The sequence below is a fragment of the Petromyzon marinus genome, assembly GCF_048934315.1.
Source record: "Petromyzon marinus isolate PM22_M1 ecotype Great Lakes invasive population chromosome 77 unlocalized genomic scaffold, UKy_Petmar_22M1.pri1.0 chr77_unloc.1, whole genome shotgun sequence".
Lineage (NCBI taxonomy): Eukaryota > Metazoa > Chordata > Hyperoartia > Petromyzontiformes > Petromyzontidae > Petromyzon > Petromyzon marinus.
Window position 1 is genome coordinate 667,415 of NW_027422621.1, and position 16,864 is coordinate 684,278.

General features: G+C 63.2%; 1 protein-coding gene across 1 annotated transcript in view; it reads left to right on the top strand.

Moving 5' to 3' along the window:
* The window catches only part of LOC116958423 (double C2-like domain-containing protein beta), a 61,666-nt gene that overhangs the window by 28,390 nt on the left and 16,412 nt on the right, over positions 1-16,864 (top strand). The window contains 1 exon segment of the mRNA XM_076058581.1: positions 900-981. Within this exon segment, the coding sequence (XP_075914696.1) occupies positions 900-981 (82 nt within the window).

Here is a 16,864-nt window from a genome sequence, read left to right on the forward strand (position 1 = left end):
GTAGGTGAGTGAGTAGGTGAGTGTGTGAGTGAGTGGTGAGTGAGTAGGTGAGTGGGTGAGTGTGTGAGTGAGTGAGTGGTGAGTGAGAAGGTGAGCAGTTGAGTAGGTGAGTGAGTGGTGAGTGAGTAGGTGAGTAGGTGAGTGAGTGGGTGAGTGAGTAGTTGAGTAGGTGTGTGAGTATGTGAGTGAGTGAGTGAGTGGTGAGTGAGTAGGTGAGTGAGTATGTGAGTGAGTGAGTGAGTGGGTGAGTGAGTATGTGAGTAGGTGAGTGTGTGAGTGAGTGAGTGGTTGAGTGAGTAGGTGATTAGTTGAGTATGTGAGTGAGTGAGTGATTGGTGAGTGAGTAGGTGATTAGGTGAGTGTGTGAGTGAGTGAGTGGTGAGTGAGTAGGTGATTAGTTGAGTATGTGAGTGAGTGAGTGAGTGGTGAGTATGTGAGTAGGTGAGTGAGTGAGTAGGTGAGTGTGTGAGTGAGTGAGTAGGTGATTAGGTGAGTGTGTGAGTGAGTGAGTGAGTGGTGAGTGAGTAGGTGATTAGTTGAGTATGTGAGTGAGTGAGTGGTGAGTATGTGAGTAGGTGAGTGAGTGAGTAGGTGAGTGTGTGAGTGAGTGAGTAGGTGAGTAGGTGAGTGTGTGTGTGAGTGAGTGGTGAGTGAGTAGGTGATTAGTTGAGTAGGTGAGTGAGTGAGTGAGTGGTGAGTGAGTAGGTGAGTGTGTGAGTGAGTGGTGAGTGAGTAGGTGATTAGTTGAGTAGGTGAGTGTGTGAGTGAGTGGGTGAGTGAGTGAGTAGGTGAGTAGGTGAGTGAGTGGGTGAGTGAGTAGGTGAGTAGGTGAGTGAGTAGGTGAGTGAGTGAGTGGTATATTTATATCCAGGGTCTCTCTCTCTGTGTGTGCCCTGTAGCTACCTGAGACCCGACAGTGGAAAGAAGGCAAAGCACAAGACTACTGTGAAGAAGAAGACCCTCAACCCCGAGTTTAACGAGGTGAGCCGTGGTGAGCGGTGGTGAGCCGTGGGTGAGCCTTGGGTGAGCCGTGGTGAGCCCAGGGTGAGCCGTGGGGAGCCCAGGGTGAGCCGTGGGGAGCCCAGGGTGAGCCGTGGTGAGCCGTGGTGAGCCCGGGTGAGCCCTGGGTGAGCTCTGGGTGAGCGGTGGTGAGCGGTGGTGAGCCGTGGGTGAGCGGTGGTGAGCGGTGGTGAGCCGTGGTGAGCGGTGGTGAGTCCTGGGTGAGCCCTGGGTGAGCCCTGGTGAGTGGTGGTGAGCCCAGGGTGAGCGGTGGTGAGCCCAGGGTGAGCCGTGGTGAGTCCTGGGTGAGCCGTGGGTGAGCCCTGGGTGAGCCCTGGGTGAGCCCTAGGTGAGCCCTGGGTGAGTCCTGGGTGAGCCCTTGGTGAGCCCAGGGTGAGCGGTGGTGAGCCCAGGGTGAGCCGTGGTGAGTCCTGGGTGAGCCGTGGGTGAGCCCTGGGTGAGCCCTGGGTGAGCCCTAGGTGAGCCCTGGGTGAGTCCTGGGTGAGCCCTAGGTGAGCCCTGGGTGAGCCCTGGGTGAGCCCTAGGTGAGCCCTGGGTGAGCCCTGGGTGAGCCCTGGGTGAGCCCTGGGTGAGCCCTGGGTGAGCCCTGGGTGAGTCCTGGGTGAGCCGTGGGTGAGCCCTGGGTGAGCCGTGGTGAGCCCAGGGTGAGCGGTGGTGAGCGGTGGTGAGCGGTGGTGAGCCCTGGGTGAGCCCTGGGTGAGTCCTGGGTGAGTCCTGGGTGAGTCCTGGGTGACCCCTGGGTGAGTCCTGGGTGAGTCCTGGGTGAGCCCTGGGTGAGCCGTGGTGAGCCGTGGTGAGCCTTGGGTGAGCCGTGGTTAGCCCTGGGTGAGTCCTGGGTGAGCCCTGGGTGAGTCCAGGGTGAGCGGTGATGAGCCCAGGGTGAGCCCTGGGTGAGCCCTGGGTGAGCCCTGGGTGAGCCCTGGGTGAGCCCAGGGTGAGCGGTGATGAGCCCAGGGTGAGCCCTGGTGAGTCCCGGGTGAGCCCTGGGTGAGTCCCGGGTGAGCCCTGGGTGAGTCCTGGGTGAGTCCTGGGTGAGCCCTGGGTGAGCCCTGGGTGAGCCCTGGGTGAGCCGTGGTGAGCCCTGGGTGAGCCCTGGGTGAGTCCTGGGTGAGCCCTGGGTGAGCCCTGGGTGAGTCCTGGGTGAGCCCTGGGTGAGCCCTGGGTGAGTCCTGGGTGAGTCCTGGGTGAGCCCTGGGTGAGCCCTGGGTGAGCCCTGGGTGAGCCCTGGGTGAGCCCTGGGTGAGCCCTGGGTGAGCCCCGGGTGAGCCCTGGGTGAGCCCTGGGTGAGCCCAGGGTGAGCCCTGGGTGAGTCCTGGGTGAGCCCTGGGTGAGCCCTGGGTGAGCCCTGGGTGAGTCCTGGGTGAGCCCTGGGTGAGCGGTGGTGAGCCCTGGGTGAGCGGTGGTGAGCGGTGGTGAGTCCTGGGTGAGCCCAGGGTGAGCCGTGGGTGAGCCGTGGTGAGCCGTGGTGAGCGGTGGTGAGCGGTGGTGAGCGGTGGTGAGCCCTGGGTGAGCCCTGGGTGAGTCCTGGGTGAGCCCTGGGTGAGCCCTGGGTGAGTCGTGGGTGAGCGGTGGTGAGCCCTGGGTGAGCCGTGGGTGAGCGGTGGTGAGCGGTGGTGGGTCGTGAATATTTAAAGGTCGTGAATTTTTTGAGATCACGAACAGTTAAATGTCGTGAGTATTTCCTGGGTCAGAAATATTTAGAAGTGATGATCTCACCCCGTGTCTCTCTCCCCGTGTCTCTCTCTCCCCGTGTCTCTCTCCCCGTGTCTCTCTCTCCCCGTGTCTCTCTACCCCCGTGTCTCTCTTTCCCCGTGTCTCTCCCCCCGTGTCTCTCTCTCCCCGTGTGTCTCTCCCCCCCGTGTCTCTCTCTCCCTGTGTCTCTCTCTCCCCGTGTTTCTCTCTCCCCGTGTCTCTCTCCCCCCGTGTCTCTCTCTCCCCGTGTCTCTCTCCCCCCCGTGTCTCTCTCCCCGTGTCTCTCCCCGTGTCCCTCTCCCCCCGTGTCTCTCTCTCTCCCCGTGTCTCTCTCCCCGTGTCTCTCTCTCCCCGTGTCTCTCTCCCCCCCGTGTCTCTCTCTCCCCGTGTCTCTCTCCCCGTGTCTCTCTCTCCCCGTGTCTCTCTCCCCATGTCTCTCTCCCCGTGTTTCTCTCTCCCCGTGTCTCTCCCCGTGTCTCTCTCCCCGTGTCTCTCTCCCCGTGTCTCTCTCTCCCCGTGGCTCTCTCTCTCCCCCCGTGTCTCTCTCCCCCCGTGTCTCTCTCCCCGTGTCTCTCTCCCCGTGTCTCTCTCTCCCCGTGGCTCTCTCTCCCCGTGTCTCTCTCCCCCCGTGTCTCTCTCTCCCCGTGTCTCTCTCCCCATGTCTCTCTCCCCGTGTTTCTCTCTCCCCGTGTCTCTCCCCGTGTCTCTCTCCCCGTGTCTCTCTCTCCCCCCCCGTGTCTCTCTCCCCCCGTGTCTCTCTCTCCCCGCGTCTCTCTCTCCCCGCGTCTCTCTCCCCGTGTCTCTCTCCCCGTGTCTCTCTCCCCGTGTCTCTCTCCCCCCCGTGTCTCTCTCTCCCCGTGTATCTCTCTCTCCCCGTGTCTCTCTCTCCCCGTGTCTCTCTCCCCCCGTGTCTCTCTCTCCGTGTCTCTCTCCCCGTCTCTCTCTCTGTGTCTTTCTCCCCCCACGTCTCTCTCTCCCCGTGTCTCTCCCCGTGTCTCTCTCTCTCCCCGTCTCTCTCTCTCTCCGCGTCTCTCCCCGTGTCTCTCTCCCCGTGTCTCTCTCTCCCCGTGTCTCTCTTTCCCCGTGTTTCTCTCTCCCCGTGTTTCTCTCTCCCCGTGTCTCTCTCTTCCCGTGTCTCTCTCTCCCCGTGTCTCTCGCTCCCCGTGTCTCTCTCTCTCCCCGTGTCTCTCTCCCTGTGTCTCTCTCCCCGTGTCTCTCTCCCTGTGTGTCTCTCTCCCCGTGTCTCTCTCTCTCTCCCCGTTTCTCTCTCTCCCCGTGTCTCTCCCCGTGTCTCTCTCCCCGTGTCTCTCTCTCCCCGTGTCTCTCTCTCCCCGTGTCTCTCTCCCCCCGTGTCTCTCTCTCCCCGTGTCTCTCTCCCCATGTCTCTCTCCCCGTGTCTCTCTCCCCATGTCTCTCTCCCCGTGTTTCTCTCTCTCCCCGTGTCTCTCTCTCCCCGTGTCTCTCTCTCCCCGTGTCTCTCTCCCCCCGTGTCTCTCTCTCCCCGTGTCTCTCTCTCCCCGTGTCTCTCTCCCCCCGTGTCTCTCTCTCTCTCTCTCTCTCCCCGTGTCTCTCTCCCCGTGTTTCTCTCTCTCCCCGTGTCTCTCTCCCCGTGTCTCTCTCCCGCCGTGTCTCTCTCTCCCCGTGTCTCTCTCCCCGTGTCTCTCTCCCCCCGTGTCTCTCTCCCCTCGTGTCTCTCTCCCCGTGTCTCTCTCTCCCCGTGTCTCTTCCACCCGTCTCTCTCTCCCCGTGTCTCTCTCTCCCCCGTGTCTCTCTCCCCCCGTGTCTCTCTCTCTCCCGCCGTGTCTCTCTACCCCCGTGTCTCTCTCTCCCCGTGTCTCTCTCTCCCCGTGTCTCTCTCTCCCCGTGTCTCTCTCCCCGTGTCTCTCTCTCCCCGTGTCTCTCTCTCCCCGTGTCTCTCACCCCGTGTCTCTCTCCCCCCGTGTCTCTCTCCCCGTGTCTCTCTCCCCCCGTGTCTCTCTCTCCCCGTGTCTCTCTCTCCCCGTGTCTCTCTCTCCCCGTGTCTCTCTCGCTCCCCGTGTCTCTCTCTCCCCCCGTGTCTCTCTCTCCCCCCGTGTCTCTCTCCCCGTGTCTCTCTCCCCTTGTCTCTCTCCCCGCGTCTCTCTCTCCCTGCGTCTCTCTCCCCGTGTCTCTCTCACCCCCCGTGTCTCTCTCTCCCCGTGTCTCTCTCACCCCCCGTGTCTCTCTCTCCCCGTGTCTCTCTCCCCGTGTCTTTCTCCCCCGGTGTCTCTCTCTCCCCGTGTCTCTCTCTCCCCGTGTCTCTCCCCCCGTGTCTCTCTCTCCCCGTGTCTCTCTCTCCCCGTGTCTCTCTCCCCCCGTGTCTCTCTCTCCCCGTCTCTCTCTTTGTGTCTTTCTCCCCCCGCGTCTCTCTCCCCGTGTCTCTCTCTCCCCGTGTCTCTCTCTCTCCCCGTCTCTCTCTCTCTCTCCCCGTGTCTCTCTCTCTCCCCGTGTCTCTCTCTCCCCGTGTCTCTCTCTCTCCCCGTGTCTCTCTCTCTCCCCGTGTCTCTCTCTCCCCGTGTCTCTCTCTCCCCGTGTCTCTCTCCCCGTATCTCTATCCCCGTGTCTCTCTCCCCGTGTCTTTCTCTCTCCCCGTCTCTCTCTCTCCCCACGTCTCTCCCCGTGTCTCTCTCCCCGTGTCTCTCTCCCCGTGTCTCTCTCCCCCCGTATCTCTCCCCCCGTGTCTCTCCCCCCGTCTTTCTCTCTCCCCGCGTCTCTCTCCCCGTGTCTCTCTCTCTCCCCGTGTCTCTCTCTCTCCCCCCGTGTCTCTCTCTCTCCCCGTGTCTCTCTCTCTCCCCCCGTGTCTCTCTCCCCGTGTCTCTCTCTCCCCGTGTCTCTCTCCCCGTCTCTCTCTCTCACCATGTCTCTCTCCCCGTGTCTCTCTCACCGTGTCTCTCTCCCCGTGTCTCTCTCCCGGTGTCTCTCTCTCCCTGTGTGTCTCTCCCCGCGTCTCTCTCTCACCGTGTCTCTCTCTCCCCGTGTCTCTCTCCCGGTGTCTCTCTCTCTCCCCGTGTCTCTCTCCCCGTGTCTCTCTCTCCCCGTGTCTCTCTCCCCGTGTCTCTCTCTCCCCGTGTCTCTCTCTCCCCGTGTCTCTCTCCCCGTGTCTCTCTCTCCCCGTGTCTCTCTCTCCCCGTGTCTCTCTCTCCCCGTGTCTCTCCCCCCCGTCTCTCTCACCGTGTCTCTCTCTCCCCGTGTCTGTCCCCCCGTCTCTCTCCCCGTGTCTCTCTCTCCCCGTGTCTCTCTCTCCCCGTGTCCCACTCCCCGTGTCTCTCTCCCGTGTCTCTCCCCCCGTGTCTCTCTCCCCGTGTCTCTCCCCCCCGGTGTCTCTCTCTCCCCGTGTCTCTCTCTCCCCGTGTCTCTCTCTCCCCGTGTCTCTCTCCCCCCGTGTCTCTCTCTCCCCGTGTCTCTCTCTCCCCGGTGTCTCTCTCTCCCCGTGTCTCTCTCTCCCCGTGTCTCTCTCTCCCCGTGTCTCTCCCCCCCGTCTCTCTCCCCGTGTCTCTCTCTCCCCGTGTCTCTCCCCCCCGTGTCTCTCTCTCCCCGTGTCTCTCCCCCCCGTCTCTCTCCCCGTGTTTCTCTCTCCCCGTGTCTCTCCCCCCCGTCTCTCTCCCCGTGTCTCTCTCTCCCCGTGTCTCTCTCTCCCCGTGTCTCTCTCTCCCCGTGTCTGTCCCCCCGTCTCTCTCCCCGTGTCTCTCTCTCCCCGTGTCTCTCTCTCCCGTGTCTCTCCCCCCCGTCTCTCTCCCCGTGTCTCTCTCCCCCCGTGTCTCTCTCTCCCCGTGTCTCTCTGCCCGTGTCTCTCTCTCCCCGTGTCTCTCCCCCCCCCGTCTCTCTCCCCGTGTCTCTCTCTCCCCGTGTCTCTCTCTCCCCCCGGTCTCTCTCCCCGTGTCTCTCTCTCCCCCCGGTCTCTCTCCCCGTGTCTCTCTCTCTCCCCGTGTCTCTCTCCCCGTCTCTCTCTCTCACCATGTCTCTCTCTCCCCGTCTCTCTCTCTCACCATGTCTCTCTCTCCCCGCGTCTCTCCCCGTGTCTCTCTCTCCCCTTGTCTCTCTCTCCCCGTGTCTCTCTCTCCCCGTGTCTCTCTCTCCCCGTGTCTCTCTCTCTCCCCGTGTCTCTCTCTCTCCCCGTGTCTCTCTCTCTCCCCGTGTCTCTCTCCCCGTGTCTCTCTCTCCCCGTGTCTCTCTCTCTCACCGTGTCTCTCTCTCCCCGTGTCTCTCCCCCTCGTCTCTCTCCCCGTGTCTCTCTCTCTCTCTCCCCGTGTCTCTCTCTCCCCGTGTCTCTCTCTCTCTCCCCGTGTCTCTCTCTCCCCGCGTCTCTCCCCGTGTCTCTCTCCCTCCCCGTGTCTCTCTCTCCCCGTGTCTCTCTCTCCCCCCCGTCTCTCTCCCCGTGTCTCTCCCTCCCCGTGTCTCTCTCTCCCCCCCGTCTCTCTCCCCGTGTCTCTCTCTCCCCGTGTCTCTCTCTCCCCCCCGTCTCTCTCCCCGTGTCTCTCTCTCTCCCCGTGTCTCTCTCTCCCCGTGTCTCTCCCTCCCCGTGTCTCTCCCCCCCGTCTCTCTCCCCGTGTCTCTCTCTCCCCGTGTCTCTCTCTCCCCGTGTCTCTCTCCCCGTGTCTCTCTCCCCGTGTCTTTCTACCCCCGTGTCTCTCTCTCCCCGTGTCTCTCTCTCCCCGTGTCTCTCTCTCCCCGTGTCTCTCTCCCCGTGTCTCTCTCTCCCCGTGTCTCTCTCTCCCCGTGTCTCTCACCCCGTGTCTCTCTCCCCCCGTGTCTCTCTCCCCGTGTCTCTCTCCCCCCGTGTCTCTCTCTCCCCGTGTCTCTCTCTCCCCGTGTCTCTCTCTCCCCGTGTCTCTCTCTCTCCCCGTGTCTCTCTCTCCCCCCGTGTCTCTCTCTCCCCCCGTGTCTCTCTCCCCGTGTCTCTCTCCCCTTGTCTCTCTCCCCGCGTCTCTCTCTCCCTGCGTCTCTCTCCCCGTGTCTCTCTCACCCCCCGTGTCTCTCTCTCCCCGTGTCTCTCTCACCCCCCGTGTCTCTCTCTCCCCGTGTCTCTCTCCCCGTGTCTTTCTCCCCCGGTGTCTCTCTCTCCCCGTGTCTCTCTCTCCCCGTGTCTCTCCCCCCGTGTCTCTCTCTCCCCGTGTCTCTCTCTCCCCGTGTCTCTCTCCCCCCGTGTCTCTCTCTCCCCGTCTCTCTCTTTGTGTCTTTCTCCCCCCGCGTCTCTCTCCCCGTGTCTCTCTCTCCCCGTGTCTCTCTCTCTCCCCGTGTCTCTCTCTCTCCCCGTGTCTCTCTCTCTCCCCGTGTCTCTCTCTCCCCGTGTCTCTCTCTCTCCCCGTGTCTCTCTCTCTCCCCGTGTCTCTCTCTCCCCGTGTCTCTCTCTCCCCGTGTCTCTCTCCCCGTATCTCTATCCCCGTGTCTCTCTCCCCGTGTCTTTCTCTCTCCCCGTCTCTCTCTCTCCCCACGTCTCTCCCCGTGTCTCTCTCCCCGTGTCTCTCTCCCCGTGTCTCTCTCCCCCCGTATCTCTCCCCCCGTGTCTCTCCCCCCGTCTTTCTCTCTCCCCGCGTCTCTCTCCCCGTGTCTCTCTCTCTCCCCGTGTCTCTCTCTCTCCCCCCGTGTCTCTCTCTCTCCCCGTGTCTCTCTCTCTCCCCCCGTGTCTCTCTCCCCGTGTCTCTCTCTCCCCGTGTCTCTCTCCCCGTCTCTCTCTCTCACCATGTCTCTCTCCCCGTGTCTCTCTCACCGTGTCTCTCTCCCCGTGTCTCTCTCCCGGTGTCTCTCTCTCCCTGTGTGTCTCTCCCCGCGTCTCTCTCTCACCGTGTCTCTCTCTCCCCGTGTCTCTCTCCCGGTGTCTCTCTCTCTCCCCGTGTCTCTCTCCCCGTGTCTCTCTCTCCCCGTGTCTCTCTCCCCGTGTCTCTCTCTCCCCGTGTCTCTCTCTCCCCGTGTCTCTCTCCCCGTGTCTCTCTCTCCCCGTGTCTCTCTCTCCCCGTGTCTCTCTCTCCCCGTGTCTCTCCCCCCCGTCTCTCTCCCCGTGTCTCTCTCTCACCGTGTCTCTCTCTCCCCGTGTCTGTCCCCCCGTCTCTCTCCCCGTGTCTCTCTCTCCCCGTGTCTCTCTCTCCCCGTGTCCCACTCCCCGTGTCTCTCTCCCGTGTCTCTCCCCCCGTGTCTCTCTCCCCGTGTCTCTCCCCCCCGGTGTCTCTCTCTCCCCGTGTCTCTCTCTACCCGTGTCTCTCTCTCCCCGTGTCTCTCTCCCCCCGTGTCTCTCTCTCCCCGTGTCTCTCTCTCCCCGGTGTCTCTCTCTCCCCGTGTCTCTCTCTCCCCGTGTCTCTCTCTCCCCGTGTCTCTCCCCCCCGTCTCTCTCCCCGTGTCTCTCTCTCCCCGTGTCTCTCCCCCCCGTGTCTCTCTCTCCCCGTGTCTCTCCCCCCCGTCTCTCTCCCCGTGTTTCTCTCTCCCCGTGTCTCTCCCCCCCGTCTCTCTCCCCGTGTCTCTCTCTCCCCGTGTCTCTCTCTCCCCGTGTCTCTCTCTCCCCGAGTCTGTCCCCCCGTCTCTCTCCCCGTGTCTCTCTCTCCCCGTGTCTCTCTCTCCCCGTGTCTCTCCCCCCCGTCTCTCTCCCCGTGTCTCTCTCCCCCCGTGTCTCTCTCTCCCCGTGTCTCTCTGCCCGTGTCTCTCTCTCCCCGTGTCTCTCCCCCCCCCCGTCTCTCTCCCCGTGTCTCTCTCTCCCCGTGTCTCTCTCTCCCCCCGGTCTCTCTCCCCGTGTCTCTCTCTCTCCCCGTGTCTCTCTCTCCTCGTGTCTCTCTCTCTCCCCGTGTCTCTCTCCCCGTCTCTCTCTCTCACCATGTCTCTCTCTCCCCGCGTCTCTCCCCGTGTCTCTCTCTCCCCTTGTCTCTCTCTCCCCGTGTCTCTCTCTCCCCGTGTCTCTCTCTCCCCGTGTCTCTCTCTCTCCCCGTGTCTCTCTCTCTCCCCGTGTCTCTCTCTCTCCCCGTGTCTCTCTCCCCGTGTCTCTCTCTCCCCGTGTCTCTCTCTCTCACCGTGTCTCTCTCTTCCCGTGTCTCTCCCCCTCGTCTCTCTCCCCGTGTCTCTCTCTCTCTCTCCCCGTGTCTCTCTCTCCCCGTGTCTCTCTCTCTCTCCCCGTGTCTCTCTCCCCGTGTCTCTCTCTCCCCGTGTCTCTCTCCCCGTGTCTCTCTCTCCCCGTGTCTCTCTCTCCCCGTGTCTCTCTCCCCGTGTCTCTCTCTCCCCGTGTCTCTCTCTCCCCGTGTCTCTCTCTCCCCGTGTCTCTCCCCCCCGTCTCTCTCCCCGTGTCTCTCTCTCACCGTGTCTCTCTCTCCCCGTGTCTGTCCCCCCGTCTCTCTCCCCGTGTCTCTCTCTCCCCGTGTCTCTCTCTCCCCGTGTCCCACTCCCCGTGTCTCTCTCCCGTGTCTCTCCCCCCGTGTCTCTCTCCCCGTGTCTCTCCCCCCCGGTGTCTCTCTCTCCCCGTGTCTCTCTCTACCCGTGTCTCTCTCTCCCCGTGTCTCTCTCCCCCCGTGTCTCTCTCTCCCCGTGTCTCTCTCTCCCCGGTGTCTCTCTCTCCCCGTGTCTCTCTCTCCCCGTGTCTCTCTCTCCCCGTGTCTCTCCCCCCCGTCTCTCTCCCCGTGTCTCTCTCTCCCCGTGTCTCTCCCCCCCGTGTCTCTCTCTCCCCGTGTCTCTCCCCCCCGTCTCTCTCCCCGTGTTTCTCTCTCCCCGTGTCTCTCCCCCCCGTCTCTCTCCCCGTGTCTCTCTCTCCCCGTGTCTCTCTCTCCCCGTGTCTCTCTCTCCCCGTGTCTGTCCCCCCGTCTCTCTCCCCGTGTCTCTCTCTCCCCGTGTCTCTCTCTCCCCGTGTCTCTCCCCCCCGTCTCTCTCCCCGTGTCTCTCTCCCCCCGTGTCTCTCTCTCCCCGTGTCTCTCTGCCCGTGTCTCTCTCTCCCCGTGTCTCTCCCCCCCCCGTCTCTCTCCCCGTGTCTCTCTCTCCCCGTGTCTCTCTCTCCCCCCGGTCTCTCTCCCCGTGTCTCTCTCTCTCCCCGTGTCTCTCTCTCCTCGTGTCTCTCTCTCTCCCCGTGTCTCTCTCCCCGTCTCTCTCTCTCACCATGTCTCTCTCTCCCCGCGTCTCTCCCCGTGTCTCTCTCTCCCCTTGTCTCTCTCTCCCCGTGTCTCTCTCTCCCCGTGTCTCTCTCTCCCCGTGTCTCTCTCTCTCCCCGTGTCTCTCTCTCTCCCCGTGTCTCTCTCTCTCCCCGTGTCTCTCTCCCCGTGTCTCTCTCTCCCCGTGTCTCTCTCTCTCACCGTGTCTCTCTCTCCCCGTGTCTCTCCCCCTCGTCTCTCTCCCCGTGTCTCTCTCTCTCTCTCCCCGTGTCTCTCTCTCCCCGTGTCTCTCTCTCTCTCCCCGTGTCTCTCTCTCCCCGCGTCTCTCCCCGTGTCTCTCTCCCTCCCCGTGTCTCTCTCTCCCCGTGTCTCTCTCTCCCCCCCGTCTCTCTCCCCGTGTCTCTCCCTCCCCGTGTCTCTCTCTCCCCCCCGTCTCTCTCCCCGTGTCTCTCTCTCCCCGTGTCTCTCTCTCCCCCCCGTCTCTCTCCCCGTGTCTCTCTCTCTCCCCGTGTCTCTCTCTCCCCGTGTCTCTCCCTCCCCGTGTCTCTCCCCCCCCGTCTCTCTCCCCGTGTCTCTCTCTCCCCGTGTCTCTCTCTCCCCGTGTCTCTCTCCCCGTGTCTCTCTCCCCGTGTCTCTCTACCCCCGTGTCTCTCTCTCCCCGTGTCTCTCTCTCCCCGTGTCTCTCTCTCCCCGTGTCTCTCTCCCCGTGTCTCTCTCTCCCCGTGTCTCTCTCTCCCCGTGTCTCTCACCCCGTGTCTCTCTCCCCCCGTGTCTCTCTCCCCGTGTCTCTCTCCCCCCGTGTCTCTCTCTCCCCGTGTCTCTCTCTCCCCGTGTCTCTCTCTCCCCGTGTCTCTCTCTCTCCCCGTGTCTCTCTCTCCCCCCGTGTCTCTCTCTCCCCCCTTGTCTCTCTCCCCGTGTCTCTCTCCCCTTGTCTCTCTCTCCGCGTCTCTCTCTCCCTGCGTCTCTCTCCCCGTGTCTCTCTCACCCCCCGTGTCTCTCTCTCCCCGTGTCTCTCTCACCCCCCGTGTCTCTCTCTCCCCGTGTCTCTCTCCCCGTGTCTTTCTCCCCCGGTGTCTCTCTCTCCCCGTGTCTCTCTCTCCCCGTGTCTCTCCCCCCGTGTCTCTCTCTCCCCGTGTCTCTCTCTCCCCGTGTCTCTCTCCCCCCGTGTCTCTCTCTCCCCGTCTCTCTCTTTGTGTCTTTCTCCCCCCGTGTCTCTCTCCCCGTGTCTCTCTCTCCCCGTGTCTCTCTCTCCCCGTGTCTCTCTCTCTCCCCGTGTCTCTCTCTCTCCCCGTGTCTCTCTCTCTCCCCGTGTCTCTCTCTCTCCCCGTGTCTCTCTCTCCCCGTGTCTCTCTCTCTCCCCGTGTCTCTCTCTCTCCCCGTGTCTCTCTCTCCCCGTGTCTCTCTCCCCGTGTCTTTCTCTCTCCCCGTCTCTCTCTCTCCCCACGTCTCTCCCCGGGTCTCTCTCCCCGTGTCTCTCTCCCCGTGTCTCTCTCCCCCCGTGTCTCTCTCCCCGTGTCTCTCTCTCCCCGTGTCTCTCTCTCCCCGTGTCTCTCCCCCCGTGTCTCTCTCCCCGTGTCTCTCTCCCCGTGTCTCTCTCTCTCTCCCCGTGTCTCTCTCCCCGTGTCTCTCTCCCCCCGTTTCTCTCCCCCCGTGTCTCTCCCCCCGTCTTTCTCTCTCCCCGCGTCTCTCTCCCCGTGTCTCTCTCTCTCCCCGTGTCTCTCTCTCTCCCCCCGTGTCTCTCTCTCTCCCCGTGTCTCTCTCTCTCCCCCCGTGTCTCTCTCCCCGTGTCTCTCTCTCCCCGTGTCTCTCTCCCCGTCTCTCTCTCTCTCTCACCATGTCTCTCTCCCCGTGTCTCTCTCACCGTGTCTCTCTCCCCGTGTCTCCCTCCCGGTGTCTCTCTCTCCCCGTGTGTCTCTCCTCGTGTCTCTCTCCCCCCGTGTCTCTCTCTCCGTGTCTCTCTCCCCGTGTCTCTCTCTCTCTCCCCGTGTCTCTCTCCCCGTGTCTCTCTCTCCCCGTGTCTCTCTCTCCCCGTGTCTCTCACCCCGTGTCTCTCTCCCCCCGTGTCTCTCTCCCCGTGTCTCTCTCCCCCCGTGTCTCTCTCTCCCCGTGTCTCTCTCTCCCCGTGTCTCTCTCTCCCCGTGTCTCTCTCTCTCCCCGTGTCTCTCTCTCCCCCCGTGTCTCTCTCTCCCCCCGTGTCTCTCTCCCCGTGTCTCTCTCCCCTTGTCTCTCTCCCCGCGTCTCTCTCTCCCTGCGTCTCTCTCCCCGTGTCTCTCTCCCCGTGTCTCTCTCCCCGTGTCTCTCTACCCCCGTGTCTCTCTCTCCCCGTGTCTCTCTCTCCCCGTGTCTCTCTCTCCCCGTGTCTCTCTCTCTCCCCGTGTCTCTCTCTCCCCCCGTGTCTCTCTCTCCCCCCTTGTCTCTCTCCCCGTGTCTCTCTCCCCTTGTCTCTCTCTCCGCGTCTCTCTCTCCCTGCGTCTCTCTCCCCGTGTCTCTCTCACCCCCCGTGTCTCTCTCTCCCCGTGTCTCTCTCACCCCCCGTGTCTCTCTCTCCCCGTGTCTCTCTCCCCGTGTCTTTCTCCCCCGGTGTCTCTCTCTCCCCGTGTCTCTCTCTCCCCGTGTCTCTCCCCCCGTGTCTCTCTCTCCCCGTGTCTCTCTCTCCCCGTGTCTCTCTCCCCCCGTGTCTCTCTCTCCCCGTCTCTCTCTTTGTGTCTTTCTCCCCCCGTGTCTCTCTCCCCGTGTCTCTCTCTCCCCGTGTCTCTCTCTCCCCGTGTCTCTCTCTCTCCCCGTGTCTCTCTCTCTCCCCGTGTCTCTCTCTCTCCCCGTGTCTCTCTCTCTCCCCGTGTCTCTCTCTCCCCGTGTCTCTCTCTCTCCCCGTGTCTCTCTCTCTCCCCGTGTCTCTCTCTCCCCGTGTCTCTCTCTCCCCGTGTCTCTCTCCCCGTGTCTTTCTCTCTCCCCGTCTCTCTCTCTCCCCACGTCTCTCCCCGGGTCTCTCTCCCCGTGTCTCTCTCCCCGTGTCTCTCTCCCCCCGTGTCTCTCTCCCCGTGTCTCTCTCTCCCCGTGTCTCTCTCTCCCCGTGTCTCTCCCCCCGTGTCTCTCTCCCCGTGTCTCTCTCCCCGTGTCTCTCTCTCTCTCCCCGTGTCTCTCTCCCCGTGTCTCTCTCCCCCCGTTTCTCTCCCCCCGTGTCTCTCCCCCCGTCTTTCTCTCTCCCCGCGTCTCTCTCCCCGTGTCTCTCTCTCTCCCCGTGTCTCTCTCTCTCCCCCCGTGTCTCTCTCTCTCCCCGTGTCTCTCTCTCTCCCCCCGTGTCTCTCTCCCCGTGTCTCTCTCTCCCCGTGTCTCTCTCCCCGTCTCTCTCTCTCTCTCACCATGTCTCTCTCCCCGTGTCTCTCTCACCGTGTCTCTCTCCCCGTGTCTCCCTCCCGGTGTCTCTCTCTCCCCGTGTGTCTCTCCTCGTGTCTCTCTCCCCCCGTGTCTCTCTCTCCGTGTCTCTCTCCCCGTGTCTCTCTCTCTCTCCCCGTGTCTCTCTCCCCGTGTCTCTCTCTCCCCGTGTCTCTCTCTCCCCGTGTCTCTCACCCCGTGTCTCTCTCCCCCCGTGTCTCTCTCCCCGTGTCTCTCTCCCCCCGTGTCTCTCTCTCCCCGTGTCTCTCTCTCCCCGTGTCTCTCTCTCCCCGTGTCTCTCTCTCTCCCCGTGTCTCTCTCTCCCCCCGTGTCTCTCTCTCCCCCCGTGTCTCTCTCCCCGTGTCTCTCTCCCCTTGTCTCTCTCCCCGCGTCTCTCTCTCCCTGCGTCTCTCTCCCCGTGTCTCTCTCCCCGTGTCTCTCTCCCCGTGTCTCTCTACCCCCGTGTCTCTCTCTCCCCGTGTCTCTCTCTCCCCGTGTCTCTCTCTCCCCGTGTCTCTCTCCCCGTGTCTCTCTCTCCCCGTGTCTCTCTCTCCCCGTGTCTCTCACCCCGTGTCTCTCTCCCCCCGTGTCTCTCTCCCCGTGTCTCTCTCCCCCCGTGTCTCTCTCTCCCCGTGTCTCTCTCTCCCCGTGTCTCTCTCTCCCCGTGTCTCTCTCTCTCCCCGTGTCTCTCTCTCCCCCCGTGTCTCTCTCTCCCCCCTTGTCTCTCTCCCCGTGTCTCTCTCCCCTTGTCTCTCTCTCCGCGTCTCTCTCTCCCTGCGTCTCTCTCCCCGTGTCTCTCTCACCCCCCGTGTCTCTCTCTCCCCGTGTCTCTCTCACCCCCCGTGTCTCTCTCTCCCCGTGTCTCTCTCCCCGTGTCTTTCTCCCCCGGTGTCTCTCTCTCCCCGTGTCTCTCTCTCCCCGTGTCTCTCCCCCCGTGTCTCTCTCTCCCCGTGTCTCTCTCTCCCCGTGTCTCTCTCCCCCCGTGTCTCTCTCTCCCCGTCTCTCTCTTTGTGTCTTTCTCCCCCCGTGTCTCTCTCCCCGTGTCTCTCTCTCCCCGTGTCTCTCTCTCCCCGTGTCTCTCTCTCTCCCCGTGTCTCTCTCTCTCCCCGTGTCTCTCTCTCTCCCCGTGTCTCTCTCTCTCCCCGTGTCTCTCTCTCCCCGTGTCTCTCTCTCTCCCCGTGTCTCTCTCTCTCCCCGTGTCTCTCTCTCCCCGTGTCTCTCTCTCCCCGTGTCTCTCTCCCCGTGTCTTTCTCTCTCCCCGTCTCTCTCTCTCCCCACGTCTCTCCCCGGGTCTCTCTCCCCGTGTCTCTCTCCCCGTGTCTCTCTCCCCCCGTGTCTCTCTCCCCGTGTCTCTCTCTCCCCGTGTCTCTCTCTCCCCGTGTCTCTCCCCCCGTGTCTCTCTCCCCGTGTCTCTCTCCCCGTGTCTCTCTCTCTCTCCCCGTGTCTCTCTCCCCGTGTCTCTCTCCCCCCGTTTCTCTCCCCCCGTGTCTCTCCCCCCGTCTTTCTCTCTCCCCGCGTCTCTCTCCCCGTGTCTCTCTCTCTCCCCGTGTCTCTCTCTCTCCCCCCGTGTCTCTCTCTCTCCCCGTGTCTCTCTCTCTCCCCCCGTGTCTCTCTCCCCGTGTCTCTCTCTCCCCGTGTCTCTCTCCCTGTCTCTCTCTCTCTCTCACCATGTCTCTCTCCCCGTGTCTCTCTCACCGTGTCTCTCTCCCCGTGTCTCCCTCCCGGTGTCTCTCTCTCCCCGTGTGTCTCTCCTCGTGTCTCTCTCCCCCCGTGTCTCTCTCTCCGTGTCTCTCTCCCCGTGTCTCTCTCTCTCTCCCCGTGTCTCTCTCCCCGTGTCTCTCTCTCCCCGTGTCTCTCTCTCCCCGTGTCTCTCACCCCGTGTCTCTCTCCCCCCGTGTCTCTCTCCCCGTGTCTCTCTCCCCCCGTGTCTCTCTCTCCCCGTGTCTCTCTCTCCCCGTGTCTCTCTCTCCCCGTGTCTCTCTCTCTCCCCGTGTCTCTCTCTCCCCCCGTGTCTCTCTCTCCCCCCGTGTCTCTCTCCCCGTGTCTCTCTCCCCTTGTCTCTCTCCCCGCGTCTCTCTCTCCCTGCGTCTCTCTCCCCGTGTCTCTCTCACCCCCCGTGTCTCTCTCTCCCCGTGTCTCTCTCACCCCCCGTGTCTCTCTCTCCCCGTGTCTCTCTCCCCGTGTCTTTCTCCCCCGGTGTCTCTCTCTCCCCGTGTCTCTCTCTCCCCGTGTCTCTCCCCCCGTGTCTCTCTCTCCCCGTGTCTCTCTCTCCCCGTGTCTCTCTCCCCACGTGTCTCTCTCTCCCCGTCTCTCTCTTTGTGTCTTTCTCCCCCCGCGTCTCTCTCCCCGTGTCTCTCTCTCTCCCCGTGTCTCTCTCTCTCCCCGTGTCTCTCTCTCTCCCCGTGTCTCTCTCTCCCCGTGTCTCTCTCTCTCCCCGTGTCTCTCTCTCTCCCCGTGTCTCTCTCTCCCCGTGTCTCTCTCTCCCCGTGTCTCTCTCCCCGTATCTCTATCCCCGTGTCTCTCTCCCCGTGTCTTTCTCTCTCCCCGTCTCTCTCTCTCCCCACGTCTCTCCCCGTGTCTCTCTCCCCGTGTCTCTCTCCCCGTGTCTCTCTCCCCCCGTATCTCTCCCCCCGTGTCTCTCCCCCCGTCTTTCTCTCTCCCCGCGTCTCTCTCCCCGTGTCTCTCTCTCTCCCCGTGTCTCTCTCTCT